Source organism: Ochotona curzoniae, unplaced genomic scaffold (genome assembly GCF_017591425.1).
Source record: "Ochotona curzoniae isolate NIBS_2020 unplaced genomic scaffold, NIBS_Ocur_1.0 scaffold_4505, whole genome shotgun sequence".
NCBI classification, from domain to species: Eukaryota; Metazoa; Chordata; class Mammalia; order Lagomorpha; family Ochotonidae; genus Ochotona; species Ochotona curzoniae.
The window spans coordinates 15,902,659-15,921,431 of NW_024467118.1; the positions used below are offsets into that span (position 1 = coordinate 15,902,659).

The 18,773-nt window shown below is 42.4% G+C and overlaps 1 protein-coding gene across 4 annotated transcripts in view; it reads left to right on the top strand.

Moving 5' to 3' along the window:
* Positions 1-1,867: 1,867 nt before the first annotated feature.
* Positions 1,868-18,773, top strand: part of STIM2 (stromal interaction molecule 2) — a 131,935-nt gene continuing 115,029 nt past the window's right edge. For all 4 annotated transcript variants that reach the window (XM_040966293.1, XM_040966295.1, XM_040966294.1 and 1 more), the window contains exon 1: positions 1,868-2,340. In XM_040966293.1, the coding sequence (XP_040822227.1) occupies positions 1,947-2,340 (394 nt within the window). In that variant the 5' untranslated portion in view covers positions 1,868-1,946. The remainder of the gene's footprint in view (positions 2,341-18,773) is intronic.

Consider the following 18,773-nt stretch of genomic DNA (forward strand, 5'->3'; position numbering starts at 1 on the left):
TGTGACGGGGGATAAACCCAGTTCCAAACCCAGTGTCCTTTCTGTGCCAGCACTCCATTTTTAAAATAAAAAAGGAAAAGGAAGGACAAGAACACGGAATCATCCCTGTTTCAAGAAGCTTGGCCCTGGTGACATTAATTTGCTCATGTCTTTATTGTTATCGCCCACTCAGTTTAGGCACTGATGCACCAGTGCCTTGTCTGAGTGTCAGCCTCTGTAATGGGTGTAACTTGTCTCTCCCGTGCAAGGCTCTAAGATGCTCCAGGCTGTCAGTCCAGATCCCTGACCTAATTGACATGAAGTGTCTCTTTGCTGACTCTCCTTTCCCCGTACCTGCCTAGCCCACACGTGTCTGATGAGCTATGCCTTCTGCAGAGTGGGAAACAAGTCCGCTAGTTTCTTTGAAACTATTCTGGTCCCCTTGCAGAATCACCTCCTTGAGGTGGGCATCCAGCAAATGTGTGACTTCATCGTCGTGCCTTTCAGCAGAGGAAATACAATCTGCCTGTTGCCTTATGAAGAATTGCCACCCGCACACCATGCCCCCAAGAAGCAAGCAACCAGTGTTGGACTGATTAGCCCCAGACATTCTTGACCCTTTTCTTCTGGAGTGTGCATCTGCTCTTCCGCCATGAACAATACCCATGCATTGGCCAAGTTGCCTAAGAAATTCTTCAGGAGATTGTGCAATTCGAGTATCTCGTTGACTTCAGAAGGCCAATGAACAAATTAAAGAAAAATCAACCTCCCTCCCCCCAAAGGACATCAAAACCCAATGCAAACAGGGCTTTTATGTTTGGGAATCTTACGTGCACATCTTAACTGACAGCATGTGTGTGATTCACAGGGCTTAGACTGAGACTACATGCAGTACTTTTAATATCTGAAAGGAGGTGACTGAAGAATGTGTTGGCAACAAGTTTGAATGAGCAAGGTTCTGGTTCTGTTCTCTTAGATCAGGCACAACCAGAGCAAGACCTACAAGAGATTCTGGGCTCCAGAATGTTCTTTCCTTCCAGGTAGGCTGTGCCAAGCCACGTGTGCAACATCCTTGTGGCAGGCAGCTCAGTACCACGAAGGCTGTGGGGGTTGGGAGGTGATGAATTCAGGAGTGCCAAGCTGCCTCCAACTGCCTTCACCGTCTCCATGCAGGGGCAGGTAAATCTGGTCCAGCTCCTATTTCATTGGTGATTGGACCTTGGGGGCAAGCTGGCTAACGTTGCCGGGCGTCCCGTTTCCTCTTTTCTAACACAAGGATAACAACCATACATTCAGAGTTACAGAGTGTAAGTCTGTAAGGTGCTTACAGCCCTGTGTGTCATCCTGGCACCGGGAGAGCGCTTTGTTAAATATTTGAGAAGCAAATCAAATGCAACAACACCCAGCCATCCTGCACTTCTTCCCAGCCACAAGGAACACAGCAACGACCGGGACGCGGCGGTTGGCCACGACCAGCTTTTCCTGACCCGAGCAGTTATTGTTGCTAGGGAGCCCCCGACGCGTCTCTGCGCCACCCTCCTACCCCCTAGTCGGCTCCGGGGGGTGGAGGACTGGGCAGGGGGCCGTGCCCTCCTCCTCCTCATCCTCCTCCTCCTCCGTCGGCTCCGCCGCGTCCCTGGTCCCGGCGCCTCCTCCGCGCGGCCCGCCCCGGGGGCGGGGCTCGCGCCGCGCACGCGCAGGGCTGCCGTGCCGCGCCTGCGCCGTGGCGGGGCGGCGGGAGGCGGGGGCCGGGCGGCCGTGTGAGGGGCGGGAGGCGTCCCGGCCGAGCGTGGTACTACGCGGCGCGCGGGCCGGAGGGGCGGGGGATGCGCCTGGCGGCGGCGGCGGCAGCGGCGCCAGAGCAGCGCTGTGGGGCTCGCCGCGGCTGCAGCGCGGGCGTCGCGCGCGGCCTCAAGACGCCGCACCTTTCTGCCCCTCACTTTTTTTTTTTTAAATAACCGGAACCAATGAACGTAGCCGGGACCCGAGCTCCAGAGGCCGCCGGTGCCCAGGGGACCAGGCTGGCGCCCCGTAGGGAGCAGAGGCGGGGGCGGCCCGAGGAGTCGCCGGCGGCGGCGGCGGCGACGGTGGCGCTTCTCGAAGCCGGCGGGTGGCCGGCGGTGCCGGCGGCGTCGCGCTCTCCCGGCGCTCCTCATCCTGCCCCGGCCTCGGGCTGGCCGCGGCCCCGGCGGCGGCGCTGGGCTGCGCTGCTGCTGCTCGGGCTGCTGGTGGCCGGAGCGGCGGACGGATGCGAGCTGGGGCCGAGGCACCTCCGCGGGCGGCGGGCGGCGGGCTCCGCCGGGGCAGGCACCACTTCTCTCTCTGCGGCGGCGGCGGGCGAGAGCTCGACGCTCCTGACAGGTGAGGGCCGGGGGTGGGGGCGGCGGGCCGGGCCGGGGGCGCACCTCGCAGCCCATCCTCTGCGGCTGGACGTCCGGGGGCCGGTGCACGCGGAAGCCGGCGTCCCCGCTCGCTGCCTGGTGGCGGTCCCGGTTCTACCCGGACACCCCGCCCTCGGCTAGCCTCTCCAAGGCACTGGCTTCCCCGCCCTGCACTCGGGCTCCCCGATCTTCCAGGCTGAGCACTGCGGCGGTTTCTCTTTAGTGCTGCAGAAGAGCCAGCAGGGTCTGCAGGAGATTGATCCCCCCCCCCCCGCCTCCCTTTAAGCTGTTTGAAAGTCAGCAGCAGCAGCAACAGCAATGCGGTATTGAGTCTGTGTCTGGTGCTGCTTTTGCAAAGGCAGCTGGTAGGGAGCCTCTCAGCAGTTCAAAGCCCTCTGAGCACAGTGTCCCAGGGGAAGCTGCTAAAAAGAATTCTTTGAGAGCCACCATACCTAATGGTATTGAGGGTTCCGTGTTTGCAGGCGGGAACATCCGAGTCGTATGTGTACGTTTTGTGGGGGTGGAAGGCCCTTCTAAAAGATGGGAAGTCTTGGCTGGTGGGAGCATCACGGTGGCAAAGGGCTCAGAAAGCTCAGCAGGTTCCCGGGAACGCACCTACCATTTAGTGAGTGCAGAATGTCTGGGACTTGGATCGGAGCGGCACGGTGCTGATAGACTGCGTCTGCACCCTTTTAAACATAGAAGAAGCTTCTGGCAGTTAGCAAAAAAGTTACAAACATGTTTTGGTAAGATTAAGTAGAAAATTGTATCCTGTAGAAGAAAACCTTCCGGTGTTAACAGAGGACTGTTGTGGTCTAAGTCATAATGTAAGGTCCGAAGATAATTCCTTTGGGAAAGAAGTGGAGCTAAATGCCCTTATAGTGGCATTTCTTTTATTTTTAAGGGCAGGTTTGTCGGTTTTCTGCGTTAGTTGAAAATTAAAACGGAGCCGGTGGAGCACTGTGGTTGTCATTCGTGATAGTCCAACAGGAGCCTGGAAGATCGCAGCTGCTCTGAGAAGCCTCGGGGAGCTGTATTCTTACAGCAGAGGTGCTATGCTCTGGGTTCTGTGAGAGGATATTTGTTCTTCTAGAGAGTAGACAGATGCTGGGAAACTTGGCCAAGCACCTGGAAGTTGTAGGGCAGGAACATGATGATTGGCATATTTAACTTTACCTTGATGTCTGTCAAGCTGGGCTTGAGAGCTGGGGACAGCAAATCTATCACTGGGTGATTTGGATAAAATAACTACAAGTTTAACCGGTAGCAGGAGTGGGGTATACTTAGGTGATAGATAGCGTAGCACAGTGCTTTAATACTCCATTGTCCAAATGAAAAGATAGGAAATAACATAGTGTAGCATAGTGGTTATCAGGAAGGTAAGATGCAATTGAAAGTTTAATGTCATGCATGAGGGAGGAGCGGAAATATTTTAGTTTGTTGAAGAGATACGAGCATGGCCCAAGTTTCTGCAGCAGAAAAGTTTGATTAATCAAAATGTAGCTGTTAGAAGGGCCAAGGATCCAGAAGATTTAGTTTCGTAATAGCTACTAGAAAGTTTATTTCAATTAGACCTTTAAAAAACTGTCTATATTTTTAAGTCTTTAAAAGTTATCTATTATGGGAAAACAAAGGATGAATATCTCACAGGAAAAGTGATCACAGAAAATGAGATTGTGCTGTAGTCTTTCAAAGTTGTCACCACCACCACCACCACCCTCCCTGGGATTACTGTTAATGTTACTGTTTTGTAACAGTATTGATTTTTTTTTTAACAAGTTAAAAGTTTCCATTGTAAGTTTGAGGTCATAAAATGACATAAGGTACAAATTGACACAGTGTACAAGTTGACTTGCTGGTTACTTTATGGGAATAGAGTCAATGGCACAGTGCTTGCAGGAGGTAGGCTGTGTTGGACATTTTACGCTGTGAGGCTGCTACAGAGCTCCTTTCCGGTTAGAATTACCTGAACAGTGCTTTCTTTTATGACTCCATTTGTAAATGTTGTGCTAAGCTCACACCATAATTTATTAGTGCTATTGTACATTTCAGGAAGTAGAACCATAGACCCAGCTTACAAACCACTGCGGTGTCATGGATAGAGATGGAGGGGAGCACTTGTAATATCAGACTGAAACTGCTCGTGAATTTTGGAAGTTGAAAATGTTTGGATGCTGAGAGAATTCTTCTCTGTGTCTGCTGTTTGCAAGTTTCGTGTAGCTGTCAGTGTTAGGATCTCTGTAACGTGACACCCACAGTCACTCTCCAGATTGGTATTTTTCATCCTCATCTTTTGAAATTTCCCAGGAGTTTGCTCCTTATACTAAAAACTAGAAAGCATTGTTTGACTCTGCAGGGTTTTCTTTTGGGGTTTAGTATGTGTGTATGTGCTTGGATTGGAGCAAGCTAAGTGTTCTGGTGGAGATCAAGATTTGTCATCGTAACAAATACAGTGTAAGAACTTCTTTTCCTTTTTGTTTGTATTCCTTTTTCAGAAGTCATTGTGTAACTTTTTGGTATCGTGGAATCAAGAATCAATCTTTATAAAGTTGTGTATGGGTTTTTAATTACATGTGTTTTTGGGGATTGCTGATTGAGAGCATGTTGATTATATTCTTAAACAGTGATTTAATAATTGATAACTTTTGACTTAATGGATTTTAGAATCAATAAATATTAATCTTAGTGGGGAGTGATTGGTTTATCTCATCCGGATATTGCCTCTGATGAATAGTTTATGAAAGGGCAATGACTGTATAAAAGAACACAATTATCTTTTGTGGTAAAATACGCAAAGTAATTGAAACATTAAGTTTTTTGTTGCTGTGTCTCATAATTTTTAATTATCTGCTTCCATCATTATGTTTTTATGAACTGAAGCAAGGATCTTGTCTAAAGTTTTTGTCTTAATTATATTTAATTTTGGTGTGTTATTCACCATATAAACATACATATTTTAAAATACATCCTTTTAAAGTCATAAAATCACATTGAAGATTTTACCTATTCTCAACTCAAAGTATAATAGCAATTTAGAGGACCCCTTATCTAGTAGTGTAACTACATTTGTGCTGTAGGCTTTGCTTATTTTGGATGGGACCATCTAAAAGTAGCATGATAGTTGTTAGAAAAATCTTACACAAAGATTTAGTTATCTCACTCTGCATCTCTAACACTTAGCCAGCAAGCATTATCACCTTATCATGGTTGTAATTAGTAGTTGGTGTGTATAGCCTGTTTAAGTTGCTTTAAGTTCTAGTTGTACGGTGGATCCACATATGTTAATGTTTATGTTGTGACAATAGTTAGATTCACAGTGTAGTTCACACAATACTGGAATCGTATTTTTCCTTTTGTGAAGCTTTTTCTGAATTTGGCCTATGATTCTACCAGCCTTGTATTGTCCTTTTTCTTTCTTGTAGTTGTTTTTATCCGTCTTTTTCTTCAGCAGTGTTGACCTCAGCTCTAATTAATTTTCAGCAGCTAACTACAGGCTTAAAGAATTCACTTGTATCCATTTGATTTCATCTCTTCTACATATTCAAGAATTAGTGGTAATATGGGTCAGGAAACTTTGCATCCCTTGTTACTGTGCTTGAGGCCCTGTGGTGGAGCCAGGATTTAGCTTAATTTTTTTCGAAAAGGAGGATCCACACAGAAATTCTGTAATTTGCTAAGAAGCTACTTTGTAGTTGATGTCTTTAGATTATATAGACTTTTGTAAGTGAGTTTATTAGGCTTTGTGGATACTGATCTAGTCATTGGTGATAATATGAATACTTTTCAAAATTATGCTTGTGTTTATGTGATAAAGTGTAAACTGGTTATAAATGATAAGCAAACCATTTTTGATGTTCACTAGAGATTGTACCTCACCTTGTTAAGATTTGCCTACAAGATTAGTTTTCAGTGGATGAAGTTTAATTACCTCAGCAGTTATTAAACACATGTGCAAGGTCACATACTGGGCCTGGAAGAGAACACAGAAGAAGGGTGTGGGTCTGTTCATTAGGAGCTTGGAGTAGTATGAGTTAGGTAATGAGTACTTAGTGCACTTTCACCAGGTGCCACTGTTACACTGCTTTGTGTACATCAGTGTTTTGATTCTGAGACAATCCTGTTAGATAACTGCTCTTATCATGTAATTGATGAGGAAACTGCTACAGTAACTTGCCTAAGGTCACACCTAGCAAGTAGCAGTTCCATGTTGATGCAGTTTTCTGTAACTCTGAAGCTGCTTTTTCTCCTTTTTAAAAGACATATTTCATTTATTTGAGAATCAGAAAGGCAGTGAGGAGAGACAGTGTGAGTGAGCTGGATGTATCTTCCATCCTCTGGTTCTTTCCCCAAATGGCTACAACTTCTGTGGCCAGACATGGCTGAACCAGGGGCCCAGAACTCACTCTGCATCTCGGTGTGGATGCAGAGGCCCAGGCACTAGGGCCATGTGCTGTTCCTTTCCCAGGAGCGTTAGCAGGGAGCTGGATTGGAAACAGCATCCAGGACTAAACTGGGGCTTGGGTGGAGGATGGTTGCCACATGCCACAGAGCTATCCCTTGGAATTTTCATTCCTGTTTGTTTATTTAATTTGCTTGAAAGTCAGAGTTACAGAGAAAGAAAAAGAGAAAGAGAGAGAACAAGTTTGCATCTGTTAGTTCACTCCTCAAATGGCTGCAATGGCCAGAGCTGATCCAATCCAGAGCAAGGAGCCAGGAGCTTCTACCAGGTCTCCTACATGGGTGCAGGATCCCAAGGGCTTTGGGTCATTGTTTGCTGCTTTCCCAGGCTATTCAGGAAACTGAATCAAAAGCGGAGCAACTGGGACATGAACTTGAACTGGCATTCATTAAGGATGCCAGAACCACAAGTGGAAGATTAGACTAAAATTTCCATTCTTAACTGTTATCTTTTCTGCATTTTTATATATGTGACTAAACACAGGAAGAGGCAACTAGGGAATACTGAGCAGGATAAGATTGTAGCTACATTTTTTTTTTCTTTTCTTAGGGGTTCATTGAATTGCTTTGAAAGTTGTAGCTACAGAGAGAGAAAGGGAAAGACAGAGAGATCTTCCAGTTGCTGTTTCCTAAGAGGAGTGCTTTGCTCTGAGTTAGACTGAAGCGAAGATCCAGTTGCTTCATCAAGGTCCACAGGTTAGGTGGCAGGGTCCCAAACAGTTGGACCATCGTCTGCTTTCTCAAGTGCATTAGCAAGAAATTAGATCAGAATTAGAGCTTCAGCATTGATAGAGGACTTGAACCTGTGCCCATATGGCAGGCAGTGGCTTAAAGCGCTATACCACAGTGCCAGCACCAAATAAAATAAAATTTTGGTAGCCAAATATAATATATTTGCAATGCTGTGCTTATGTGAAGCTTTTAGTAATCTGTATTTTAAAATGCGTGAAATTGATAACTTTTCTCAATTTGAACTGCTATTGTGACCGATTGTGAAGTTGAAATATTCCCCTACACCTACAAATAGCTAGCTCCGTGTACTCATGTTTGTTTCATAATTAACTTTTGAATTTCATTCTTGTTTGGGTTTTAAGTTTGATTTATACGTGGTGACTTTGGACTCCAATCTGAATGGTCTGTTCTCTTCCTTACCTCTTTGGACATTTACACCAGCAGATACTGGGTATTCGGTCTTTACTGATCATTTCTAGCTTCACACTGCCCTTCTGTGACTGTTTTCTTGACTGGTTTTATTGTTACTGATTTGCTGGTGATTCCCTCCTAAATCTGCTCTCTGTGTTATGTTCCTCTAGCTGAACATTTCCTCCTCAGAGAACTTCATTACTAGGAAAGTTGTATATTGAGGCTAGGGAGCCCCAAGCCAATGATTGATCTATCTTTTGGCTTTATTTCATTTAGCCCTTGAGATGATCCTGCACAATTGCTGTGGCAGTGGTCCCGAGAGCGTTATCTTTGCTACTAGACTTTGATAGCCCTATGTAAAGGGGAGCAACCGTCGGATTCAGGCTGGGAACAGTTGTGCATTGCGTGGTAGCTGCTGTTTCGTGGTTTCTTAAAATCATCCCCACTTTCTTACCCAGCAAACAGCAGAGCCCAGTGGAACAGTTTACTTGATGATTTGGGATTCATCTTGAAACTCAGGTGTCTGTACCTGTCCAAGTGTCTATTTGCAGAGACATTTTTCCTGTGTGCTTGTAGATCTTGGCCTCCATGCAATTTGTTTTTATTTTCTCTATTCACGTCACTGTCTTTCTCCACTATTCTCTTTGATCTTCCTAAATATGGAATAGAAGCCCTTCTAAAACTTTCTGAATTAAATGATGAGTTTTTAATTTAAAAAATACTTAATGGTATTTGAAATGCTGAGTAACTTAATAAAAAAACCTTGGAGTGTCAAAAGTGGCTTAAGTTTTTAAAATTTGAACCCTTTTTTGAATTTTTTTTCCTAATGTATACACTGTGTGCCTCACAATTCCCATGTTTTTGTTATTATTTCTTCCCTGCTACTGCTTTTCTTCCCTTTTTGAAGACATTTGGCTCTGAGTAACTAGATGTTCTTAATCTCCCTTCTTTACTCCTTGTTTTTAGCAGTAAACTTCGGACTTACCCATTAATGGCATACTTGTCATTTTTCCTGTTTCCTCACTGTCTTGACCCATGTTGTCTTTAATGCTTCTTTCTGCTTTGACATTGTTACGTATTCAAGCTCTGTTAATTCTTGGTGTTTCTTTTTTTCTGGATATAGCGTTATAAACATCGACTTTATCTGACTGCAGTTAATGGTACTTCTTGCTGGTAGAAGATTGATTTATTTGAAATGTATGGGGGACAAATAACATGGAGACAGTGAAAGGGAAATGAGAGAGACAGAGACTGAATGAATCCATGTGTGGTTCCTTCCCTAAATGACCATGAAACCAGATCTGAGCAAAGATAGGTGCCAGGAAACCCCTCCTGGTCTCCCTGTAAGTAGCAGAGACCCAGAGCTTAGACATTTTCCACCGCCTTCCCAGGTGTAGTGACAAGGGGCCAGGCTGCAGAAGTGGCCAGCCAGTGGTGGTATAGCACGCTGTATCATACTGCTGGCACCTCCTCGATATTTTGGAGTTTGCCTTTTTATGCTACCTTTGACATGTAGTCTGTGTTTGATTCTATGTTGATGTAGTGAATCTGCAAAAGAACTAGAGAGGATAAAGTGAGAAAGCCAGTCTTTGTAAATATGTGTGTGTGCATGAACATACAATTTTAGACATGTGTTTTATTGTGTCATTTGTTTGTGAGGACCTGGGTTATAAAAATGATGATGAAATTGGCCTTTTTTATCATTACAGTAACAATGTAATCCCCAAATTGTTGAGGATTGGATTTCATATCTAAAAGTAAAAGTATAAAAATTGTTTCTCAGAAGACTGCTACATTTACTACAATCAAATGTTAAAGACATCTGCACTGCTATGTTCTTTTTTGCATTATTCACAGAGGCCAGGATACTGAAAAGAACTAAATATTGGTGGATGAATACATAAAGAACATTTGATACACAAATTTGATATTCAGCCCTGAAAAAGAAGGAAATCCTGCCATTGGTGGCAGTATGGGATGAGCCTGGAGGAGATTCTGAGAAGTGAAATAATGTAGACACAGAAAGACACGGACTGTAAGCTCTCACCCTTGTGGAACCTTACAGTATCAAAATTACAGGGCAGGCACGATATGCTGGTATCCCGTATCAGTGCCTGATAGTGTCCAGTCTGCTCCACATTCAAGCCCACTCTCTGCTGATGGCCTGGGAAGGCAGCAAGAGAGGTCCCAAGACTCCGGTCCTCTGCACCCACATGGGAGACATGCAAGAAGCTCCTGGCTCCCAGCTTCAGACTGGTCCAGCTCTGGCTTTTGGGGTCATTTAGGTGGTAAACCAGCAGATGGAAGATTCCTCTATCTCTCTCTCTCTTACTGTAATTAGCTTTCAAGTAAAATAAATAAATCTGTAAGAAAAAAAAATAAGGCCAAATTTACATAGAAATAGAGAATGGTAGTCACCAGGGACAGGAGGGCAGAGATGTAAGGAGGTATTGATTGGGGATGCAAAGCTTCAGTTTTAAGAGATTTTCAGCATGTGACTGGTTAACAAAACTGCAACTTGAGATTTACTGAGAGGGTAAGTTTTTGTTATGCCCCGTCCCCAAAAAGGATACTAAGTGATGGATTTATTAATTAGAATATTTCCCAATATGTATATAAGTCACCACGTTGCACTCTATGTTTTGGAATTTTGAATTTGTCTTTATTTTTGTGAAATATTAACCTGAAGAGACACCATTCATCTGCTGTTTCACTCATCCTAGGCCTGTAGCACCCGTGGTTGGGCCAGGCTGAAGCTTGGAGCCTGAAACTGTCCAGATCTACCACGAAGGTAGCAGAGACCCAAGTGCTTGAGCTGATCCCAGGGTGCACATTAGCAGGAAGCTGGAATCACAAGCAGGGCTGGGACTTGACCCAGGCACTGTTGATATGGAAGTAAGCATTCCAAGTCATGTCTTTCTTTTTTTAAATTTATTTATTTTGTAATCAGTTACAGGGAGAGAGCACACCATCCATCTTCCAGCTGCTGGTTCACTCCCTGGGTTGCTGCAGTGGACAAGGATTGGCCAAGCCAGAGCAAGGAGTTTCATCTGGGTAACCCCCATGGGTCGCAGGGTCCTAACATGTGGGCCATCTTTTGCTGCCTTTCTCATGCCATTATCAGGGAGTTGGATTGCAAGTGGAGTAGCCAGGACACAGGACACAAACTGGTGGCTGTAAGGGACGCTTGGGCTGCAGGTGCCTTTACCCACTGTATTACAAGGCAGGTCCCCCAAGTGGTATCTTAACTGCCAAGCCAAACTCACACCCTGTATGAGTTTTATTCTGTACCTCATAAAGGCTATAAAATATATATATTAGAATATTTGTTAAAAATGTTTTGTTAGATAGTTATAGTACTAAAAATAAATCTGTTGAAATGTGTGTTCTTTTTGTTTATTTTTCTGTATTATTTTTCTTCCCCAAAATACAAAATCAAACCAAACAGTCAAGCAAGTAAAAATCCTGAGTGGTGCTCTGTGCCAGACACCGGTTAGGTGTTTGTAATTTCCAGATGACTAAGACGTGTAACCTGCTCTGTAAGTGTGCAGCTTGCCAGTGTTAAATATGTTCAAATGATAGAGAAACAGATTCCTTGAAATCTGCATCTTGTAGAACTGAAACCGCATCCATTAACTCCCATTCTCCTTATCCCACCCGTTAGTCGCCTCAATTTTAGCTTTGTTTCTGTGCATTCGCTACCTTAGATACCTCCTGTAAGTGGAGTCTTACTGTGACTGGCTTATTTTACTTAGCATGATGTCGAGCTGCAGTCATGTTGTAGCACGTGAGAGGATTTTCTTCCTAAGGTTAGTAGCATTTTTATTACATGCGTTCACTTTTCTTTATCCATTCAGCCACTGATGAACATTTCAGGTGCTTCCACTTTCGGAACAGTGCAGCTAAGACCATGGATGTTCACTTATTATTATTTTTAAATCTTTCAAGTTCTTTTTAACTTTATCCAGAAATGTAGTTACTGGGTCACGTAGTGGGCGTGTCTTTTAATCTGAGTAATTTCCATTATGCTTTTCTTAGTGGTTGCATTATTTTGCAGTGCTACCAATAGTAAATATGAGTACTGATTTCTTCGTGATTTATGTTTTAAAGATCTCTCAACTACTGTTTTTAGGGAGTGAATTGTTGAGGGTTGTGCTTGCAGGGATTGTCTGGGAAGCTGGTGACGAGGAGGCTGGTGGAGAGCTGATGGTTTGGACTTAGATTATAGCGGTAGAATTTGATTGGAGAAGGGTTAACACGATACTTTGGAATTAGAAGTGATTTGATTTGATATACAGATGAAGAGGGAGGCAGGAATGGGAGCTAGGTCTCAGATTATCCTGTAATGCCAGTGAAGGGAGGAAATCTTTCCCGGAAGTCCCCATGTATTTCTGCTAGTGTCTCATTGACAAGTGGAAATAAAGTCTCTTGTTTAGAATAGATAACGTTGTCCTCTTAGGGTCGGTTGCTGGGCGTGATCTTCTGAGCACACTGTTGTCCCATATTTGGGTAAAGCTGAGGTTCTTCTGGAAGGAAGAGTAGAGGAAATGATGGGCAATCAATTGTTTCTGGAAAAGTTTCTTGATCCTTTGCACCTCAGTTGTGAAACGGCAGTGTAACTGCCTCAGAGGATTGTTGTAAAGACTAAGTATTGGAAATGTTTAGGAAAGAATGCTTGCTCAATGTAAATTTCTCATGTCTCCCTCTAGTTTACCTTTTTTTTTTGTTCTGTTTTGTTTTTATTTCTTTTAATGATACTTTTTGTTTTAGAGCTTGCTTGCTCTGTCTTTCTATCTATCTATCTGAAAGGCAGAGAGGGAGAGAGGGAGAATGCTAGTTCACTTTCCTAGTTCTCTGGCAGTTAAGGCTGGCTGGATGAAAGCCAGGAACAAGGAACTCTGTGGTTGGCCACATGAGTGATAGGGATCCAGGTACCGAACGGCCATCTGCTGAATCTCAGGTGCGTATTAGTAGGAGACTGGATTGGAAGTGGAGGCAGGACTCAAACCGTAGCATTCATACATACTTTGCAAGTTTCACAAGCAGTGGCTTAACACACTGTGCCATAACACCTGTTCCCCATGCTATTTTTCTAATCTACTAGATATAAATTCTTAATTTGCATGTGACAGTTTACTCATTTCTTTCCTATTGTCATTGTCGCACAATAGTCTTAGTTGAATCCTTTGGGCTAGAGGAGTTTTTTGTAGTTTAGCTTGTGCTCTCTTATATAGTAAGTTTGATTAATGAAACTTCTAGTATTTTCAGTTAATGGCAATTCAAGCCGCACTTTCTATGAAGTTTGTAGTGGAGGCAAACTCCTGCTGATCTGTGTATCATGAGTATTCTTCAGCAAAATTAGGATACTCTTAAGTAAAAATAGGTAACATTTGTTATTTTTTTTTTGAACATTTCTTCATTTTTATTGGAAAGCCAGATTTACAGAGAGAAGAAGAAAGAGAAAGAGGGAAAGATCTTCCGTCCTCTGGTTCACTCTGCAAGTTGCCGCTACAGCCAGAGCCAAGCCAATCTGAAGCCAGGAGCCTCTTCCTGGTACCCACGCAAGCGTAAGATCCCAAGTCTTTGGGCTGTCCTCAACTGCTTTCCCAGGCTACAAGCAGGGAGCTGGGTGGGAAGTGGAGCAGCTGAGACGTGAACCGGCACCCACATGGGATCCCCGTGTGTACAAAACAAGGGCTTAGCTTTGAGGCTACTGCACTGGACTCAACACGTCTTATTTCTCCTTTCTATTTCTTTCATCTCTGTATACTCTCTCTGTATTTGAAGGTCCATTCTAATAGTCTGTTTGTTGATTTGGTAAATATTTGTGAGAATACTCTGTGTTTACCCTCAAGTTGTACACAAGCCAGCAGATTGAGTAATAGGCAGAATTTGATATGACTTCTTGTCTCCCATGCTTCTTTCCTTGGAAAGTCTTCTCAGTTGTCTTCAGTTTGGGTGGGCAAGATGGTACAGTGTATTGAGCTGCCAGCGTGGGTGGATGCTCATGTTCACTCCCAGTGCCTGAGACTGAGTTTCTTCTCTGCTCCTGCTTCAGCTTTTTCTTCACTTGTCCTGTGAGGCAGAAGTGATGGTCCAGGACTCAGATGGAGTTCCTGGCTTTTAGCTTCACTCTGGCTATAGTGGGCATTTGAGAGATGAATCAGTGGACAGAAACATCTCTTATTCTGGCTTTCAAGTAAATAAAAATGCGACAAATAGCATTAAAAAATACTTCAGTGAATTGTTGTGGGGGGTGTCCTTGCAGGAGGCTGGGAAGCTGGTGACTAGGAGAGGCCGGTGAGCTTTCTTACCTTGGAATTTTTTTTTCACAAGTTTATACCCTCATGACTGTAATTCTAACTATATATATATATATATATATATATATACAGAAAAAATCATTATATATGACATATATATAATGATATATCATATACTTCATGATTGAGGATTTGTCTTTGAAATGTATTCTTGTTTATAACTTACTTGTGTATAGTGATTAATGATTCACAAATGCTACAGTGTCACAGCACGTGCAGCTTTAAATACATGGAGCAGATCTAGAATATTGTTATGATTTAATCGTTGACACACTTTTTTTATCTGAGATGTCCTTATTGGCATTTAAAACATTGTGTTTGGTCTGCTTCGAGGAAGAACTTTACTGCATCTTTATTTGTGACTGCTAACTTTTAGTGGGAAAATATGATAGGATCACCTTTCAGCTCTTATTTTCAAAATTAATTTACATAACCTGAGCAGTTATGATAAATACAGGAGGACTTTTAAAAGTTTATACAATTTACACACTATGAACAAATTGAAGGGATTTCAAAAATTTTTCAGCAAAATAAAATCACATTTTAATTCCATTCTTTTCATCACATTTTTGCATCACTCCTATATTTCTCATTTGATTTTAGTTGCAAACTGCTTTGATAATGTGACGTATTTTTGAAGAGTTGCAAGTAATTATAATGCTGCTTTAAAATGCTATAATTTTATTCAGCTTGCAGTCTCAAAGACTTTCAGAATTATTTTAGAAGTTCTGGTTAATGTGAAACTAGGAGGAGTGATGTCAGGTAGGCATTGCCTGTGAGGTTCCATTGTGCTGCTCCTAGGGGAATATATTTATTCAACACCTTTTAAACTGGTTACATGTCTACCATGTGCTGGACAGGTTTTTTTTTCCCCCTTGATGCTATAGGAATAGTAGATAACTAAACTAATTAAATCTGCTCTCACGATTACAATTCTAATGTTCTGGCCATTTGTTATGTTGCTATGTACAATAAATGATCTTAGAACAAACTCTCAACTTCCTTATTTTATGACTGTCACTGATACCAGTGCAGTTTTCAGACTCCTTTAATTGAGGCTGAGTGGCATATCAGTTTTATTAATCTTTTTACTCATTTGTAGTAACCATTATGTAAGTCACAGTGATAAGTCTCAATGCAAAGCATATACATGCATTCTAATCTTAGTATTGACAGTAAGTTAGGTAATAACCCTAGGATTAGAACCCAGCTTGTTGTGTTTTAACCATATGCTCTGTAGTAGTGCTTTTCACCCCCTCCAGTTGTGTTTATTTTGATATTCAGGGGTAGGGGTGGGGAGGAGTGAATAGGGTGACAAACAGAGAGACCTTCCATCTGCTAGTTCACTTTCCAGATGGCTGCAACTGCCAGTGGTGAACTAGGCAGAAGCCAGGAGCCAGGAACTTCATCTGGGGCTCCTCTGGGGCTCAATCATTTGGATCATTTCTGCTGCAAGTGGAGCAGTTCAGACACAATGTGTGCCTCTGTGGGATGCCAGCATTGCAGGTGTCAGGTTTACCTGCTATGCCACGATGCCTGCCCCCTAGGTACTCATTTTTTAAGTGGGATCTACTTAAAATATTAGAGGAACATGCTAATATTTGGTCCTCTGAATTTAATCAGTTATCTATGAATAATAGATGCTAAATTGTTCAGACTTATAATTAGTAGCTGTAAAGTGTACGGAGAATTGAGGTTTATGTTTTGAAATCTTTAAAAGTTTATTTTCAGAGAAGTGGCTGATAATCATAAAGTCATAAGCAGTAAATATTGAATTCAATAATTAGGGTTATTATTTTCTTTGTTATTAGAACAGTAAAGGAGTAAAAGCTGTTAGTATGTTGCAGGCCTCTAATTTGTAATGTAACAAAATGAGAAGAGGTTCTTCTCAGGAATGAAAAGATAGTAAGATAAAGGTTTGTATTCAGTTTTTAAGATTTCTAGATAAACAGCAGCTGTTTTTAGTTAAGGGCAAATTCCAAAGCAAGACATAATATGTTTATAGTCTTTCCTGATCGTGGTGGAAGTGTTCCTGTTAAGCCTTGTCCTAGTGAAATTGAAAAACCAAAGTCTTTGGCATAAATGAACTTTTCAGAGTGAGAGTGTATAGTCCCACAAAGGCCCTTATTTATATTAACTTCAGAAAAATACCTTTGTAGAGAATCATCTGCAGACTATAAATTAGGAAAGTGAACCTCTATTTATTATCCTTTTATTATAATTGAGGATTTAGAATGTAAAAAATATTGTTTCTCTGATTTATGTGTTTGAGAGACAAACTGCAAGGGGATGGTGTCAGGGGAAAAGAAAAAACTGGGGATGGTGTCAGGGGAAAAGCTGTTATCCACTGGTCTACTTTGCGAATACCCACCATGTCTGGGATTGGCCCAGGCTGGAGCTGGGAGTCAGGAACACAATCCTTGTCTCCCACATGGCTGGAAGGAACTGAATCATTTGAGCCATTAGTGTTGCCATCCTTGGTCTCCAATAGGAGGAAGATGAAGTCAGGAGTTAGAGCTGGCTGTTGAAAACCTATATCCTCTGATCAAGAATGCTGACTTCTGTTCAAAAATGTTTTTAAAATTTCTTTTCATTTTACTTCAAAATCAGATCTTTCAGTGCTGACTCACCATCCAAATGCCTGGAGGAGTCAGGGCTGGACCAGGATGAAACCTGGAGTATATGGGACTACTTGAGCCATCATTTATCTACTGCTTCCCAGGCTGTGCATTAGTAGGAAACTGGACAGGAAACTGGATCAGAAGTGTGTGTAGCCGGGACTTGAGCCAGTCATGCCTACATGGGATTAGGGTGTCCCAAAGGTGACTTAAAGTCTGAATCAAATATGTGCCTCAGGCTATGAGCATGTTTACTAGCATCTTAACCACAGGCTGAAGGAATTCCTCTCAGAATTTTCTCTAGCTTGTGAGATGCTTGAAAACCCATTTTAGATTTAGAAGGCACTGCATACATTAAGAAGCATATTGGTTTGTTACTAATTTCTTTAAATGTTACTTGGAATTAGTGATTCATATCACTTTATGTTCCAAGGTGGATCGGACCTGCTACTGAATTTGAATGAATAAGACAGGAAATCCTTGGATAGCTTTAGTAAACAAGTCTGAATGGTATATACTCTGTACTTTTTTCCAGGTGTTAGATTCTGGTCTTTTATCCAAATCTATACTTATAATTCCTTGGTGCCTGGTTCCCTTTCTGTTTAACTAAATCCTTACTATGTACTCTGTTTGCATTGTTTTTAATAGGCAAGGAAGCTTTATAGTTGTGTTTGCAACACAGAAATTATCTCTTACTTTAGTAAATCTGCTTGACTGGGTTCAATAACTCTGTGGACCTTGGATGATTGTAATTTGTCCTAAAACATCCCTAATAGGGGTTCTGTAGTTGTCCTTCAGTGCATTTCACAGTCTCATGGCTCCTGCACTTTAAAAATCTTCTTTGTTCATCTTTGGTAAAGGGTGTATAACTTTGTAGAAGGATTATGGGGTTAGGTCAAATGAGTTGGGCTACTCTATCATTGTTTTTATCAGCCTGTGTATTCATCTGCAAAACATTTAGTGAAGACCTTCTCTATTCTAGATGCTGAGATATAATTACCATGACTTCTGGCAGCTTTAATTTATTAAGTTACAATTACCATGTTAAGTGTTTTTTGTAGATTCACATTAATCCTCTGACAACTCTAGAGCAGTAGGCATTATTTATAGTAATTATTTGAGGGAACTGGAGGCCTGGGTAGTTAGGTGTTGTGACCATTACCTCGTAGACAGTAAGGGAAATAAACTTTCTATAAACATCAGTAAAGCTCCATCTGTTAGATACTCGGTAATATTCCTCTGTTATTAATTACAGTCTATTACTCTAAGTTTTGGCTTTGTAAATAATGATGCAGCATAAATCCCAGGAGGTTTACTTGATTCTTTTGAAGCCTCCTCTCCCGTCTTGACCTTTCATCAGTAACCATTGTTAGATTTCGAGTTACTGCACTTTGCTCAGTTTTCGTTGGTTGCTCAGGTTCAGACCTCTTTTAACTCCCCCTTGATAGTTACTTGCTACAGTCTAGTGTCTCTTTGGTCTGTAAAAATATTCGTAAGATAATATCTTCCCCTTGTAGTGGCACTTATTTTATTACAAAGAACTGTACTCCAACAAATCAGAAAACCACTAGGAAATGAAAAGGTTCCTAGACTCCCACCACTTACCAAAACTCACCTCAGAAGCAGCAGAAGACCTGAATAAACCGAATCAGAGATAGAGTCAGTGATTAAAGATCTCCCAACAAAGAAAAGCCCAGGCCCAGATGGCTTTACTGCAGAATTCTACAAAACATTCCAAACAGAGCTAGCCCCACTCCTCTACAAGCTCTTCAAAACAATAGAAAAAGAAGCAACCCTTCCAAACTCATTCTATGAAGCCAGTATCACTTTAATCCCAAAACCAGATAGAGAATCAACAGAGAAGGAAAACT